The sequence below is a fragment of the Fukomys damarensis genome, unplaced genomic scaffold (assembly GCF_012274545.1).
Source record: "Fukomys damarensis isolate Sample0158 unplaced genomic scaffold, DMR_v1.0_HiC HiC_scaffold_13, whole genome shotgun sequence".
In the NCBI taxonomy this organism is placed as follows: Eukaryota; Metazoa; Chordata; class Mammalia; order Rodentia; family Bathyergidae; genus Fukomys; species Fukomys damarensis.
Genome location: NW_022900925.1, coordinates 24,374,702 through 24,390,869, shown reverse-complemented (window position 1 = coordinate 24,390,869; position 16,168 = coordinate 24,374,702). Strand labels below are relative to the sequence as shown.

Sequence of the window (16,168 nt, the reverse complement as noted above, 5' to 3'; positions counted from 1 at the left end):
TTTTTTTTTTTTGGTACTGGGGATCGAACTGGGGTCCCTGCACTTGCAAGACAGACGGTGGAAACATTGAGCTAAATTCCTGGCCCTACAAACCTGTTCTAAACAAAATGGCTAAAACTACGCCTGCCTCCAAAATACAAGGTCCTGAGTTTGATCCCCGGTTCCTCAAAAAAAACAAATGGAGGTCAAAACAGCTAAAGTTGTGCCAGTTTGTGATCCAAACTGCAGTTTTTCCATCATGGATTTCAATAATGGAGATATGTAGGAAGCTGTCTCAGGCAAAGAGCACCAGTTCACCTATGGTAGGGAAGGGCTCTAAGAGAAGTGATGGACATATATAGGAGAGGCAGTGATCACTGTACTTGTAGTCCACAATCTGGGAGAAAAATATCCTTGTGCAAAATCTCATGTACCCTTCAGAGTTCTGATGCTCTGTTTCTTCCACCTTCTCAGACGTACTACAGACAAAAGGGTCTCAGCTCAGTGCTTCTTTCTTCATCCAGACCTGGCGTCTGTGTTTCGGTGATATTTCTCTCAGCCTCCTGAAAGCCTACAGCATACTAAAGATGCTGTCTTTCTGCTCAAAAAATAAGTGGTTTATTCTTAGCCCTCCTGGCTCGAGGCCTCGGTCACGTGTAAACTGTAAGGACTCCACGATTGTGAAACAAACAGGCAGTTCTTTGTTTGTTTTTGTTATTGTTATTTTGAAGTACTCAAATTTATCTAGGAAAACTATAGTCATATAAATAGAAGTTTTATCCAGGATGTTATTGATGTGACATTTGTGGGTGAATATGTGATGCATACTTGCTTAAATAATTTAGGTTATACATTGTGAGTGAATGCCTGCCGCTGTACGGGTGTAAATACTTCAGCTTGGGTTACATTTTCCTCTTCCCCATCTAAAGTGAGATAAGTGCGAGTGACTGAGAGGGTGATGCATATCTAGGTGACCATTTTAAACATTTCCCCACAACCCATATTCTGTTGCCTCTGTCTGTAGGTTGTAGATGAACACGACAGTGTGGAGCAGAGTCGACAGGCACAGGCTGAGCCTATCAACCTGGACAGCTGTCTCCATGCTTTCACCAGTGAGGAAGAACTAGGGGAAAATGAAATGTACTACTGTTCAAAGTGTAAGACTCACTGCTTGGCCACCAAGAAGCTGGATCTCTGGAGACTTCCTCCTATCTTGGTATGGTATAGCCTCGTGTCTGAAAATCTAGTATAAAGGAAAGAAGCTGTGAGCAGGGGCAGTTTTTTTGGAGGGAAGCGTGAATCAGGGTATCAGCTATGTAGCCCAGCTGACCTCAGATTGTGATCCTCCTGCCTTAGCTTCCTGAGTGCCAGGATTACAGGCGTGTGCCACCACACCCAGTTTCATAAACAGTTTTTGTTATTTCTGAGACTAAGATCCTTCCTGTACCATTGTTTAAAACACTTTTGTGCAAGGTTTTGGTTGTTGTTGTTGTTGTTAGCAGTCCTAGGAGTCAAATCCAGTGCCCCGTGCACTGAACTACATCCCCAACCCTATGCAAAAGCTTTTTTATTGAACACATAGGTGAATTATTCTAAAAATATCTGGTAGTTTCTGTTCTGAAGAGCTTGCAGCCCAGGTGGAGAAACAAAGAAGTAATGTAGGCCAGTAACTGTAGTTTAGCATAGGATGAGAAGTATGATGGGGGCATAACCTAGTGAATTGCACCTTCAGAAGAGGGTGAAAGCGATTCTGGCTCTGTGGAGGGTTGAAGCTTTAGCCAAGACAACAGGGCCAAGCCGGGAGCACTCAGTGCCCAATGAGCTTGGTCACATGGTGTGACAGCTGCTGAGTCAAATGCGTGCACGCGCACTTGGGTGCACCGACTTAAGTCTTTGATTCAATTCTTCCTTCTCCTTCATGGGACAAGAGACTTTCCTGTTGCCCATCAGCAGAGTTTGACATAACAAATTAAAAAAGTATTTTCCTTATGGGTGGAAGGACCATCATCAGCAAATGCAACTAACTGTAAAGGACTAGTTTTTTGTTTGTTTATTTTCTGTGGTGCTGGAGACTGAACCCATGGCCTTTCACATGCTAGGCAAGCACTCTACCACTGAGCTACACATGCAGAGATACTGGAATATTTTAGTGAGACATTGTATTTTTTTTTTTTTTATTATTTATGCCTTTAACTTACTACTCTGTGAACCTGAATTAGGCTTTTCTTTCCTAAAACTGGAATAGCTTCTCGGGGAAGGGTGCACAGAAATTTGTAGCATTGATTTAGCTATCTCCAGGAATAGGAACTAGGGGAAGGGAAGAAGAGGACAATAGTCAACTTTTGAAAGCAGTATATGGTGAAGGGGAAACTTTTTAAACAAGATGTTATTAATATGCAATTAAATGCAGAGATTTCACATGTCCAGCTTGGTGAATTTAAGCTGGGTGTAGTGGCGCATGCCTACAATTCCAGCGCTTGGGAGGCTGAGGCAGGAGGATCACCATGAGTTCGAGGCCAGCCTGGACTACAAAGCAAGACCCTGTCTCAAAAAAAAAAAACACAGTTGCAGTAGGGATTTAGCTCAATGATGCTGCTGCCTGCCTCACAAGCTCAAAGTCCTGGGTTCGATCTCTGGTAAAAAAAAAAATTTTTTTTTCATGAATTTAGACCATTGTACATACTCATATAAACATCTCATAAAATATATCATGAAATAAGAATAATTTTGAACTGGCATGATCCACACCTATAATCCTAGCACTCTGGGAGGCTGAGACAGGAGAACCACAAGTTTGAGACCACCCTGGGCAATTTAGCAACTTACCAAAACCCTGTCTCAAGGCCCTTGGTTCAGTTCCCAGTATCACAGGAAAACAATAATAGTTTTGAGGTCTTCAAGAATATTGAAGAGTGTATATGTTGTATATTCTTGAATATATGTATGTGTTACACTTTGGCAGGCAGGGTCCTATCTTCAGAACCCTTTATAATGCTGATGCTTCCTACATTTTCTTCTCCAGATTATTCACCTTAAAAGATTTCAGTTTGTAAATGGTCGATGGATAAAATCACAGAAAATTGTTAAATTTCCTCGTGAAAGTTTTGACCCTAGTGCTTTTTTGGTACCACAAGACCCAGCTCTCTGCCAGCATAAACCACTCACACCCCAGGGGGACGACCTCTCTGAGCCAAGGGTTCCTGCAGGAGAAGTGAAGAAAGTGGATGCCCAGAGCTCCACAGGGGACGAGGATGTGCTCCTGAGTAAGAGCCCATCTACTCTGAGTGCAAACATCACCGGGAGCCCAAAAGGTGAGGAGGGTGGGCTGCTGGGGGGCAGCTCGGCATGGGAGGGAGCTGATTGGAATCAAGACTCTCTCTATTGAGCTATGTGATTTTTAGTAAAAGATACAACCTCCCTTACTTAATCTAGTTTCTCATCTATGAGATGGGAGGTAACACCAAGTCCACAGTGTCAGGATTTGAAATATCAAGAGAGACACACTTTACATAATGCCTGATACCATACATACTAAACATGAGTGGTAGTTGTCACCCTTTTCCTCTTACAGCAGAGGGTCTCCAAGTGTAGTCTAGGAGCTGTAGGGTTCCCTGAGGCCCTTCCAAGAGGGAGGATTAAAACTATTTTCATGAAAATAGTAAAATAGTAGTCATCCCTTGGTGTCTGGGTTATTCTATTTATTTATTATTTGTTTGTTTATTTATTTTGGTACCAGGGATTTAATTTAGGACCTTGTGCTTGCAAGGCAGGCGCAATGCCACTGAGCTAAAACCCAGCCTGAGTTATTTTATTTTTTAAAAAATCAAGATCTAGGGGGAAAAGAAAATACGAGAAAATGAAGAAATGGAAATGAAGTGTTTGTAAAGGGGGAGGGAGGAGAGGTGAAGGGAGGGCAGGGTCAAGGGGAAAAAATGAGAACCAAGACCTGTCATGTAAAGGTACAAGATCCCAATGATGAATGTAACTATACTGTATACCTAAAATGGACCAATAAACTCAATGAAGAAAAAAAAGATCTAGGGTCAGGGATTTAGCTCAGTGGTGCCATGCCTGCCTAGCAAGTGCAAGGTCCCAGGTTCAGTCCCGGTACCAAAAAAAAAATCAGGATCTAGGACACATACAATACAATGTTTAAAAATAAAAATGCTGAGTGGAAATACTGTACATGCCTTGTTAAAATGTTGATGTTACAGGTTGAACCTTATCTGTCAAAAGGGTATGTTTGGAAGTCTTCACTGTTACACACAGTCATCCATTGATATCCATGGGGATCTGGTTCCAGGATCTCCCACCAGTACCAAAATTCACAGATGCTCAACTCCCTAACATAAAATGGCGTCATATTTACCTATTACCTGTGCACATTCTCCCTGTATACTTTAAATCAGCTCTAGATTATAATACCTAGTACAATGTAAATGCTATACAAATAGTTGTTCCGTATGGTTTAGGTCTGTACGTGTTTAATATAGACACAGTCTTTTTAAAAAGTGAACTAGATTCATTGTGTGGGATTTTGTGTGAGGTAGAGATAATAATACTTCATTCCTAGTACCGTAACTACTAATAGTAAGTTCTTTATAAATGGTGGCCATATTTTTAACCTAGTTTTATGATGGAGAGAAGTGTGTATTTATGTAACTGCCTAGTTTGTTAATTACATTGTTTTGCGTGAATGTGACATAAATCACCCTTCTGCTATTTTTCTAATTCCCTGCAATATATTCTGCAGTTTCAGGATATTTGCTGTCCAACTTAATGGCTTTATAATAGGAACTAAAGAGTAACCATTTAGGACACCCCTATTTTACCTTTGTGTATATTTGTGAAATTGGCCTCAAAGTTAGCATTTGGTATCTGACTTAACTTGTGGCATTTGAACTTCAGACTTATAAATCTTTCTTTTCTCTTTCATAGGTTCGCCTTCTTCATCAAGAAAAAGTGGAGCCAGCTGTCCCTCCAGCAAAAATAGCAGTCCTAATAGCAGCCCCCGGACTTTGGGCAGGAGCAAAGGGAGGCTCCGGCTGCCTCAAATTGGCAGCAAAAATAAATTGTCAAGTAGTAAGGAGAATTTGGATGCCAGCAGAGAGAATGGGGCAGGGCAAATCTATGAACTAGCTGATACCCTGAGCCGAGGGCACTTGCTGGGAGGCAGCCAACCTGAGCTCATCACCCCCCAGGACAACGAGGTCACTTTGGCCAATGGATTGATCCTTTATGAGCATGAAGCATGTGGCAGTGGCCACAGCAATGGTCAGCTTAGAAACCACAGTGAAGAAGACAGCACTGATGACCAAAGAGAAGACACTCATCGTAGTAAACCTATTTATAATCTGTATGCAATTTCAGTAAGTGGTTTTCAAACAATAGTCTACTTTTCAGTGGTTTATTCACATGTCTTCATTCATTCACCTTCAAGCAGTTTTTTAGGTCCTACTTATTACTTAATGAAATCTTGGCCTTTCAGATAGAGTCTGAAGCTCACAATGTGACAGGGAAGATGGTAATTAGTATAAGTGGTGTCCGAAGTTCAAATTAATCATTGCTGACCTGTAATCCCAGCACTTGGGAGACTGAGGCAGGAGGAATGCTGTGGGGTCAAGGCCAGCCTGGGCTACATAGTGAGTTTAAGGCCAGCCTGAACTACAGAGCAAGTGCATGAACCCCCAAGACAAAACAAACTAGTCGATATTGTGTGTTTCTAAGGAATTTTTCCTTCTAAAAAATAATAACAACTATAAAATGGTTTATTCACACAAGATTTGGATCTAAGACATTTGAATTTTGTTTTTGGAAAATTTTAGATTGTTCCAAAACATTTTTTCTTACCCATCCAAGTGTTCAGCATTCTCTTGCTCAGACGCTAGTGCTATATCTTGACCATAGTATTGTTTACTACTGAATACCTCCACTCTCTTCTCTCTTTAGTGCCATTCAGGAATTCTGGGTGGGGGCCATTACGTCACTTATGCCAAAAACCCCAACTGCAAGTGGTACTGTTACAATGACAGCAGCTGTAAGGTAAATATTCTCAATCTTTGAATGAAAGAAACAGAATGGCAACAAATCTGGGAAACATTTGGTGAAATAATAGTCTTTTTCCTGAATGGGAAGTAAATACATCAGTTAGGATCAGTATTTAGATGGTGTCAGTATTAAGGAAACAAAGGTGATATGTAGAGTAGAGAATGAAAACATGAATAGTGAGGGAAAAGACCATATTAGTGAACCTTTTGGGTTCTGGGAAAAGTTGGAGGGTTTTTTGTTTTGTTTCTTTTTGGTTGGATTTGGGGGGTGTTTTGTGATGCTGAATTAAATCCAGGGCCTCATCCAACTAGGCAAGTTCTGCACAACTGAGCTAGATTCCAAGCCCCAAACCTGAACTATTAAAACTTGATGGAGAACCGGAGATTTAGCTCAGTGGCACCATGTCTGCCTCACAAGCACAAGGTCCTGAGTTCAATCCACGGTACCAAAAAACAAAAAAAATTTTTAATGGAATTTTTCTTTTCCATTGTCTTTGTTTAAAATATTTTCCCCAAAAGAAACATTGGAAATAATGGGGTTCATTTGGGCACAGGTATTAGCCAAAATGTTGAATGGAAGCAGTCAGGTTTAGTCACTAGGGAAAATTGGTCTCACCCTGACAAGGATTATGAGAGAACATGGTGATGGTTTTTTATTAAAGGCTTTTCTTTCCCCTTCAGGAACTTCACCCTGATGAAATTGACACCGACTCTGCCTACATTCTTTTCTATGAGCAGCAGGGGATAGACTATGCACAGTTTTTGCCAAAGATCGATGGCAAAAAGATGGCAGACACAAGCAGCATGGACGAAGACTTTGAGTCTGATTACAAAAAGTACTGTGTGCTCCAGTGAAACTGTCACTCTGGCTGCTAGATAGGCTGGTGGTAAGGGAGGTGTGACCCCTTGTAGCTGACATTTGGCAAAAACATTGCTGAAAGGCAGGCTAACTGTAGTTTTATCCTGTGACCCTGAAGCACAAAATAAAAATCCTAATTAAAATAGAGCTAACATTAAAAGTAGTGATAACCTTGTTTTGAAGTCTCTCGCAGGTTCTCAGAGAACTTGTAGGCAGATCCCACCGTTAGCCTGTAAACAAAAGGGTCTGGCACTAGCCACATGGGACCAAGTAAGAATTAGATTGTGCTTGTCCAGATGTGAACAAACTCGTAGTGAGTATAGAGTTTACCGGTAATCATAATAAAATACTAAAGATTCCCTTGGAGTCAAAGTAAAACACAAGAAATTGTAGTGTTGTCTGGGGACGACATGATATGCTACCTCCTTTTTCCTGGTGTTTTATTCCATTATATTGACAAGATGGAGAAAGCAAGATCATGAAGGTGTGCAAATGATTCTTAGGGCATGGACACAGATTTTTTAGTTTATTTTTTAAATTGTCCTACTCTTGTTTGTCTGCCTTGTGTTTTGTTTTTGTTGTGTTTGTGTTTGAGACACAACCTTCTTTGGTGGCAGAGGCATGTAGTGGTCCAATCTGAACAGAAGAATCTTAAAAACTATGTGCCTTCTACCCAGGGTCTTAGTTGAGAGGCCCAGTAGAAAGAACAAGCATCCTGGGAAATCCAGCCAAAATGGCCTCCTGATAGGGGCGTCTTTGCTTTTAGGAAACTTCAAGTATCCTCAGAAATGTATCCCCCATACATACACTGCTGAGTGTGGCAGGGAAGTTGCCAATATTTGCACCATCTTCCCATGCATGTGTTGCACAAAGAGCCTCTAGGGAGGTAAGTGGAATCAAAGCTAGATGGTGTTTCACATTAGTGGTTGTCTTTCTCTTTTCTTTGTTGCTTTGTTTTGCACTTTAAAAAAGAGAGAGAATACGTGCAAACAAACTTCCTTGTATTTTAATGGCTCTAAGGGCTACAGATTAACTTGATTGGAATATGTACCCTCATCATACTAAATTTAAAAACAAACACATCCCAGACATTTATAGTCATAAAACTTTTTTAATAAAATTGGTAGGTTTAGGAAGTAAATGTTTTGTTTGCATGTGCCCTCCTTTTTTTTTTTTTTTTTCTTTTTCTTTTGCACTAGTCATCAAAAGTTATGTTTCTTTGCTCATTTTTTTCTTTAGACTATTCAACTGGAACAAAAGTATAAATGTTATTTATTTCAGACAGCATTTTTTCTCAGTTTTTTAATACATAGTCAAAGGAAATGTCTCATCTTTATTTTTGGTCTTTTAAAAAAATCATTTAGACCCTGGAAATTGATTCTCATCTATTGTCAGATTTTGTTACCCTTCCTTTCCCCATAGGTAGTAAATACCAATGTAATTAAACATTTGTGATCTGATATCTGAAGCCAGTAATTACCTAGTTCTTCTCAGAGCATTTCAAAAGGTTGTCTTAAATGGCCACTGAAGTCAAAGTTCTTTTTAGAAGAATATAATTGCAAGTGCAAAGTAGTGGCCCCATTGGTATAATGTAATAAAATCAGACAAAATGCATACTTTATAGTTTTCAAGTTTTTCACTATCCTTTCCCACCTGGACAAACCAATGAAAAAGTGGAAAATTTTAAATAATTTCCTTACAGATATTTTATTTAAGCAGGTAGCACAATCTACTAATATTGTTTGATCTATGTTTGTTATATTGGTTGTAATTAATTTTTTTAATTCATAAACTACAGAAAATTTATTAAATTAACTATTAACTACAATACCTTGTAAATTTCTGTATAAAACTTGTTGACAATGCACTGACTTTAGAAAGATGTTAATGTATATAAATAGAGTGTAAATAAAATAGTGTCGATGTACTGAAATATGAGCTGTATAAAAAAGTATTGGTAATTGTATATGGAGTGTACCTGTTATCTGTAACTATTATCCAAACCAATTAAATACTGTGGATGCCCGTGTGCTGGTTTTCCTCATACAAGTAAACAAAACGTCAACTTCTTCAGCCTGTGATGAGTTTAATTCTGCTGCTAGAATAATACCTGTTGCCCCACAGAGTGAATACTCCATCCACGTTCACTGCTGAGGTAGAGCAGATCACTTACAGTGACCGGGTGTATCATAAACGCACCTTACATCCCTTCTAGAAAATTACTCAGCAGGCATTGAAGTGGGGAAGAAGGGTAGAGAGCCAGTGATGAACTGAGAACTGATGTGGGACGTACCATGGAAGCTTTCTAGCTGATTAGGAAATACGGTGAAGAGGAACCCTAACCCTAGTTCCTTGAAGTGGCCTTTAGTTTCTAGAGGGGCACTGAGAAACTAGGCATGTCCCAGATTATCTCCAGCGAGGAACTCCATGGAAGCAGTTTGCAGTTGGAGAACAGATGAAGATTTAATCTCTCCTTCACCCGATAGTGCTTTTCTTTCCTGTAAAATTGGAATACCTAACACTCGGGCTTCAAAAGTAAAAGAAGCTACGGCCAGGGATTTAGCTCAGTGGTTCTGCCACCTGCCTTGCAAGCACAAGGACCAGAGTTCGATCCCTGGTACCAAAAAAACAAAGTAAAAAGCTAGGCATGGTGGCACACACCTATAACCCCAGTATGGGGGTAGGAGGACTAAGGCAGGAGGATCACAGGTTCAAGCTTAGCCTAGGCAATTTAGCAACTTAGCAAGACCCCCTCTCTAATTTTAAAAAGGACTGGGAATGTAGCTCAGTGCAAAGACCCTGGGTTCTATCTCCAGTATCAAACAAGCAGAATAAATGCATAAATGCCTAGCGGAGTTTTGCCAAGTGCTCAGGGAATGTAAAATCCTGCCCCCATGGCGTGGTTTTTATTTACTTCCTATACTAATACTAAACAAAAAATTTTTTTGTATTACACTAAAATTTAATAGATCTGTGCTCATACTCAAAACTGGAAGTACACATTAACCCTTCAATGCCTAGTGACCCATATGTGAATGCCCATTACAATGAAACTGAAATGTTTTCAAATTCTTGTTCCTTGAATTTTTCTAGGTAATATATATGAATTTCATGTAAAAGTTCAAAAAAATTTCATCCCAGCATAAATGGGTTAAAAATAAATGTAGCCTTGCCCGGGCATGGTGGCCTGGCCGGGTATTCAAGTTGAAGGATCCAAGTTCGATTCCTGGTACCTAAATAAATAAATAAATAAATGGATATAGCCAGGTGTGGTGGTGCATAACTAATCTCAGCATTCTGGGAGGCTGAGGCAGAAAGGTTTTAGCCCAGCCTGAGCAACTTAGGGAGACCTTGTCCCCAAATTAAAAATTTAAAGAGGCTGGGGATGAAGTTTTGGGTGAAAGCCCTGGGTTCAATCCCCAGTACTAAGTGTGAAAAAAAGGTGTTGACTCAGCATAGTGTCAGATTCAGAAAATGAGCCCATTAAGTACTTTCTATACTCTTATAGTACCAGTCTTTTTTGCTGTTGTAAATTTTTTTTTATTAATACCTGAATAAATAAAATAATGTTTGCCATACATAGTGATTATATTCATTGTGGGGAGTTGGCACCAGTACATAACGTCTTTTTTCATCTCCCCGCACGCCAAGTATCAGTCTTTACCTTTGTTTTGTCGTTTGCGGGTTTTTTGTTTTTGCTTTTGAGATAGGTCTCGTTATGTAGTCCAAGCAGGCCCTTGAACTCACGGTGTAGCCCAGGCTGGCCTTGCACTTGTGATGATCTACCTCTGTCAGCCTCCTGAGTTCTGAGATTACAGCTTTTTAAAAGACAGCCTTTTTGATACCCGGTATCCAAAAAAAAAAAAAGGCCTTGGAAGGAGCAGCTAGTGGAGATGAGCCTGCGTCCCCGGATGGCCATGTAAGTCGAGAAAGCCTCCCTACCTCTGCTGAGCCCTGCCATGCCATGTTCAGTTTCTCCACCACTTGGTGGCATTGCCTGCTGTGACTTCTTCCCTACATTGAGACACCATTGAATTGGAACAAGCAAAGGAATTGGCCATGTTTTTTCCAGCTATTTTAAAGGTGGAATATAGAATTTTCCTGGATGAGCCAAAATGTGTAACTTGGGGAGCAGGAATCCCAATTTTCTTTAGTGATGTCCTAGTAGGTTCCTTAATACTGAGATTGCAGTCAGAAATGCACATGTCTATGGTCAGAGACCTCTACAAGGTAGAACAACATAAAGACTAACTTTAGGATCGCTAAACTTGATCAGTGGAAGGCCAAAGAGCAGATAAGGGTGCAGAAAAAGCTACGCGTGGTGGTGCAGGCCTGTAATCCCTGCATCCTGGGAGGCTGAGGCTAGTGGACTACATGTTTGAGCCCAGCCTTTGCAATTTAGCAACTGAGAAAGACCCTGTTCCAAAAATATAAAAAGTAAGGCTAGGGATGTAGCTCAATGGCAAGGTTCTGCATTCACCCCTGGTACCACCAAACATACACACACACAGTGCAGGAAACAAACTCAGACCTGTAGGTACCAGGTTGGGAATAAAGTGTAGAACAGAGCTGACCACAAGTGAAAATGGGGAGCAGTAGAGAAGGTATTAAGTATTAAGCTCTAGTCATCTGAAGTTCCATCTGATTGTTGCCCAAGAAACAGTAAGAGCCCCAGTAGTAACCAAAATTATCTTACCTAAGAGAAGTTCTATCCAATACGAGATAATCCAAAAAAAAATTTTTTGTTTGTTTTTTTTGAGACAGGGTCTCACTATGTAGTTGAGATTGACCTGGAACTCACTATGTAGCCGAGGCTGGTCTGGAACTCACAGCGATCCTCCTGCCTCAGCCTCTTGAGTGCTGGGATTACAGGCATGCACCACCACGCCCAGCAAGATAATCCAATTTAGAAACATTAGTCCTTAATTTGCAAGGGGGAAAGAGGTGCTTGGACTTGTACCCAGGGCCTTGTGCATGCTAAGCACTTGATCTACTACCAAGCCACATTCCCAGCCCTGGTAATTAAGAATTTTAAACATTACGCTGTCCAAATAAAAAACAGTTGCAAGTGGTGGCACACATCTGTAGTCCCAGCATTCAAGGGCTGAGGCTAGAGGATCATTTGAGCCCAGGAATTCAAGACCAGCCTGGACAACATAGCTCAAAGCCAGGTACAAGCCACCTGTTACTCGTTTTCTGGTGCTGGGACAAAATACCTGACAAGAGTAAAGATTTACTTCAGCTCATGGTTTTGAGAGTTTTAGTCCCTTGTTATCTAGCTCCAAGGCAGAAACATGGTGAGGGAAAGCTGCTCACCTCATGGTGGCCAGGGAGCAGAGAGAAAGGGAGTGAGCCAGAGAAGAAGAGCTGGAAACAAGATAAACCTTTGGGCGGCAGGATGGCGGTGCAGATTTCCAAGAAGACCAAGTTTGTCACCAGTGGCATCTTCAAAGCTGAACTGAAGAAGTTTCTAACTCAGGAGCTGGCTGAAGATGGCTACTCTGGAGCTGACGTCTGGAGCACCAACCAGGATGGAAATTATTATCTTAGCCCCTGGGACACGGCACATTCTTAGAGGGTCAAGGATCTGAGCATTGACTGCTGGAGTTCTGAAGAGGTTTGGCTTCCTGAGGACAGTGTAGAGCTGAAAAGAGGGCCACAAGAGGTCAGTGTGTCATTGCCCAGGCAGAATCTCTGCGTTACAAGCGCCTACGAGGGCTTGCTATGCAGAGGGCCTGCTACCATGTGCTGCGGTTCATGCTCAAGAGAGAAGCTGAGGGCTGTGAAGTTGTAGAAACTCCAAGGATGGAGGGCTAAATCCATGAAGTTTGTGGATGCCCTGATGACACAGTGGGGTCCCCGTTTACTACATTGACACCGCCTTGCACCATGTGCTGCTCCAACAGGACATCAAAGTAAAGATCACGCTGCCCTGGAATCCAAATGGTAAGATTGGCCCAAGAAGCCTCTGCCTCACCATGCGAGCATTGAAACCCAAAGGTGAGATCCTGCCCACCACCACCATCTCAGAACAGAAAGATGGGAAGCCAGAGCCACCTGCCGTGCCCCAGCCGGTCCCTAAAGCACAACATGGTCTCCTTGGCAGCTGTATCTGAAAATGAAGGCTGCTGCATAAAGAAATTTAATAAATCTTAGCCCAGTGTGGTGGCAGATGCCTGAAATCCCAGCATTTGGGAGGCTGAGGCAGGAGGATCTCTGCAAATTTGAGGCCAGCCTGGGCTACACGGTGAGTTCAAGACCAGCCTGAACTACATAGTGAGACTCTGTCTCAAAACAAACAAAAAGACATGTAATAAATCTTTCACAAAGCCAAAGAAAATACACCTTTCAAAGGAATGCCCCTGGGACCACTTCCTCCAACTGGGCTTCAATTCATTTTTTACTGTGGTCTTTCTTTCTTTCTTTTCTTTTCTTTCTTTCACTTTCTATTTCTCTCTCTTTCTTTCATTGTTTCCTTCTTTCTCTTCCTTCTTTCGGTGAGGCCCCCAACTCCTGATAGGCCCATTCAGATACGAACTCATCTGTGGGTCAGTCCCTTGAAGTGCCTCCTCTTAGGCCCCACTGTTTGAGATCCAGCTTTCAATCCATTGAGTCTTTGGAGGATACTTCATATTTAAACCATAGCACCACCAGTTCATGCCCTCAATTATACGGGTTATGGTCTTGAACCTTTAAATGGATCGGATTCCAGCTCTGCTGTTACAAAAACTGTGAACTAAAACAAGTTCCTTAGAGCCTCAGATTCCTTGTGCCGGGGGAGGGTACCACTGTATTTCCAAAGGTTGTTAAAGGAATAGACCATGTATGTAAACAGGCACATAGCTTGGACCTATCGGATGATGAAATAGGGATGCAGAACACAGGTATAATATCAGAAGAACGTTATCCTAAATTCGTTACCAGCCCAGGGGCGTCAGCAGCATCTCATGGACAACACTTCCCAACCTGGCAATTCTCAGTGCCATTAGAATCGACTAGGAGCTGGCTGAATGTGCTAACACCAGGGACCCACCTGTCATTGTGGCACCAAGTATGTTCTATGCCTGTTTCCATCCAGAGTTATAGGGTCATTGTCTCACATAGTTCAAGAATCTGCATTTTAACAAACCCAGGGAAGATTTTTGTTTGTTTGCTTTGTTTTCCAAGCTGGTTTGCCTGAGTCAGCAGAACAGGGATTTATGGAAATCACTATCTCTAGGGAATGACTCATCACTTACGATGTAATTAAGGAAAGATGACATGTAAGAGCCTTTACATGTAAGAAGAAGTCATAGTAATTAACCAAACCTTCCTAAACATAATTGTTTCTGATGAGGTGCTGATTAAGAAAACAAGGCGATTTAAGACCAAGTACTTAGAGGAGGGAAAGTGAGTTGTGCCATAAAGCAAGATCAGGCCTGGCATGGTGGTGCCTGGACTGAGGCAGGGGGCTCGCCGCGAGTTCAAGGCCAGCCTGAGCTACATAGTGAGACCCTACCTCAAAAGACCAAAAAGAAATAAAAAATGATCAGTATTCTCAGAAGTGTGAGTAGCAGTCTAGACAGACAATGGGAGAGAGAGGACTCAGCGCAGTCCACAGATAGCATAGGCCTGTTAGAAGCACAGGCTGAGTTGAGGGTACCTGAGGAGGCAGAAGGTGACTAGAAGTCAGGAACCATGTTCTACAGGCCTTTGAAGATCGAACAAGTTGTAATAAAGATGTTTCACATTCCCAAGTCTTTTTGATTGGTTGTAAAACTTTTTCATAAGGTTTGCATAAATGCATTCTGTTCTGATCTATTTTAGACCATTCTGTTACTCATTTTGTTTGCTATGATTTAACTTTTTCCTACACACAATCCACTTTTACTGGAATTTCTCTTGATAGGAAGTTTAGACCTTCCAGTGAGCTCAAAGGAACGCATCGATGGATACTGGACTTAAGGAGTTCTGAGATCAGGTTAAGTAGAGGCGAAAGAAAAATGGGGCCAAGTAGGAGGGAAATAGAAAAGGTCTGGAAAGGGAGAAAGCCCACTAGGGAGGAGGGGCCCGGCGCAGCTGAGTGCCGCCCAGGGAGAAGTGTGCCCCAGGGGTAGAGGCGTGGCGGGGGGGCCTTGGCAGAGCGCAGGCTCCACTGCCGCTGGGGTGGTGCTTTCAGGACTTCCTTCGGTTCAGTGCAGGACTCTGCAGCTGATGGCTGAATCCCCGTGTCTGCTGAGATTCCGAATCGGGCAGGTTGAGAGGGACTTCCGAATTGGGGATCAGCAGGGCTCCTGGAATGGAGTAGGAGAGGCCTGCAGCAGATGCCTGAAGCCCCAGTCTCATCTCCGCTGGCGCCGCAGAAAGCATTTGTCCCAAAGTCCAGTCCACGGCGTTGGCACCTTGCAGCCAACGGCAGGTCACTGCCTCCTCAGCATCAGTTCCCCTTGTGAATGAATGGTGGTCAGGTTGCATTCAGCCTCCCTCTTTTATTTAGGAGCAGGCCTTTCTCCCGATCACATTTGCTAAAGAGGTGGGGTTGGAGTTGCTCAGCTTGAAGTGAAAGCGGGGAGTAAGGTGCGGCCTGAGCAATCCCAGGAGGCTCTCCGTCAGATGGGCACCAAGGCACTCATCACTTCCAAGCCTTCAGAAAGTCACCGCCGGGGATTTAGCTCAGTGGTTCCGGCCACTGCTTAAGCGCAAGGACCTGAGTTCAATCCCCAGTACTAAAAAAAAAAAAAAAAAAAAAAAAAAAAAAAAAAAAACAGAAAGTCAGTCACCTAGGGCTCCAGCAGCACCAAGCTCATTCCCAGGAAATGAGCCCCACTGAGAGGACGGGAGCGCTCCCGAGACCGCGTTTGTTCTGCTGGAAATCGTGGTAACAGCGTGGACCTTCCCGAAGGCATTCTGCTACTCTCAGTATTTCTGAGCAAGAAGGCAAAGAGCCAGCCAAGCAGGGTGAAGGCTAGTCAGGCTTCTCCCTGTAAAATCACAGGTAATACTGGGAGCAGCTAGCCTACCTGGCAGCTGTTCCAGCGACTGGACATCTATAGGGAGCCGATCCCAGCACCTGTGGCCTTCAACTATTGTGTGAGCTGGAGAAGATTACTGCTGCCACTCCTTGTTTGCAGAGCTCCCTGGGGCTTGGAGCTGTAAATAAACACTGTTTCACTTCGGGAGAGAGAAAAGGGAGAGGGCTGAGTATGTGACTGAGTTATTCAATGTTTATTGGATAGCTGCTATAGGGCTTTAAATAGCCCAGAGTGTGGAGCTAGAAGAAGAGCTGGGAGAGGCACTTAGACAT

The 16,168-nt window shown here is 42.5% G+C and overlaps 1 protein-coding gene and 1 pseudogene across 3 annotated transcripts in view; both read left to right on the top strand.

The window, feature by feature from the left end:
- The window catches only part of Usp32 (ubiquitin specific peptidase 32), a 128,568-nt gene extending 120,139 nt beyond the window's left edge, over positions 1–8,429 (top strand). For all 3 annotated transcript variants that reach the window (XM_010626764.3, XM_010626765.3, XM_010626763.3), the window contains 5 exons: positions 1,004–1,195; positions 3,002–3,290; positions 4,918–5,348; positions 5,929–6,021; positions 6,708–8,429. In XM_010626764.3, coding sequence (XP_010625066.1) covers positions 1,004–1,195; positions 3,002–3,290; positions 4,918–5,348; positions 5,929–6,021; positions 6,708–6,881 — 1,179 coding nt within the window. In that variant the 3' untranslated portion in view covers positions 6,882–8,429. The remainder of the gene's footprint in view (positions 1–1,003; positions 1,196–3,001; positions 3,291–4,917; positions 5,349–5,928; positions 6,022–6,707) is intronic.
- A 3,829-nt stretch (positions 8,430–12,258) lies between these two features.
- Positions 12,259–13,001, top strand: LOC104864081 (annotated as a pseudogene).
- The last annotated feature ends 3,167 nt before the right edge of the window (positions 13,002–16,168 follow it).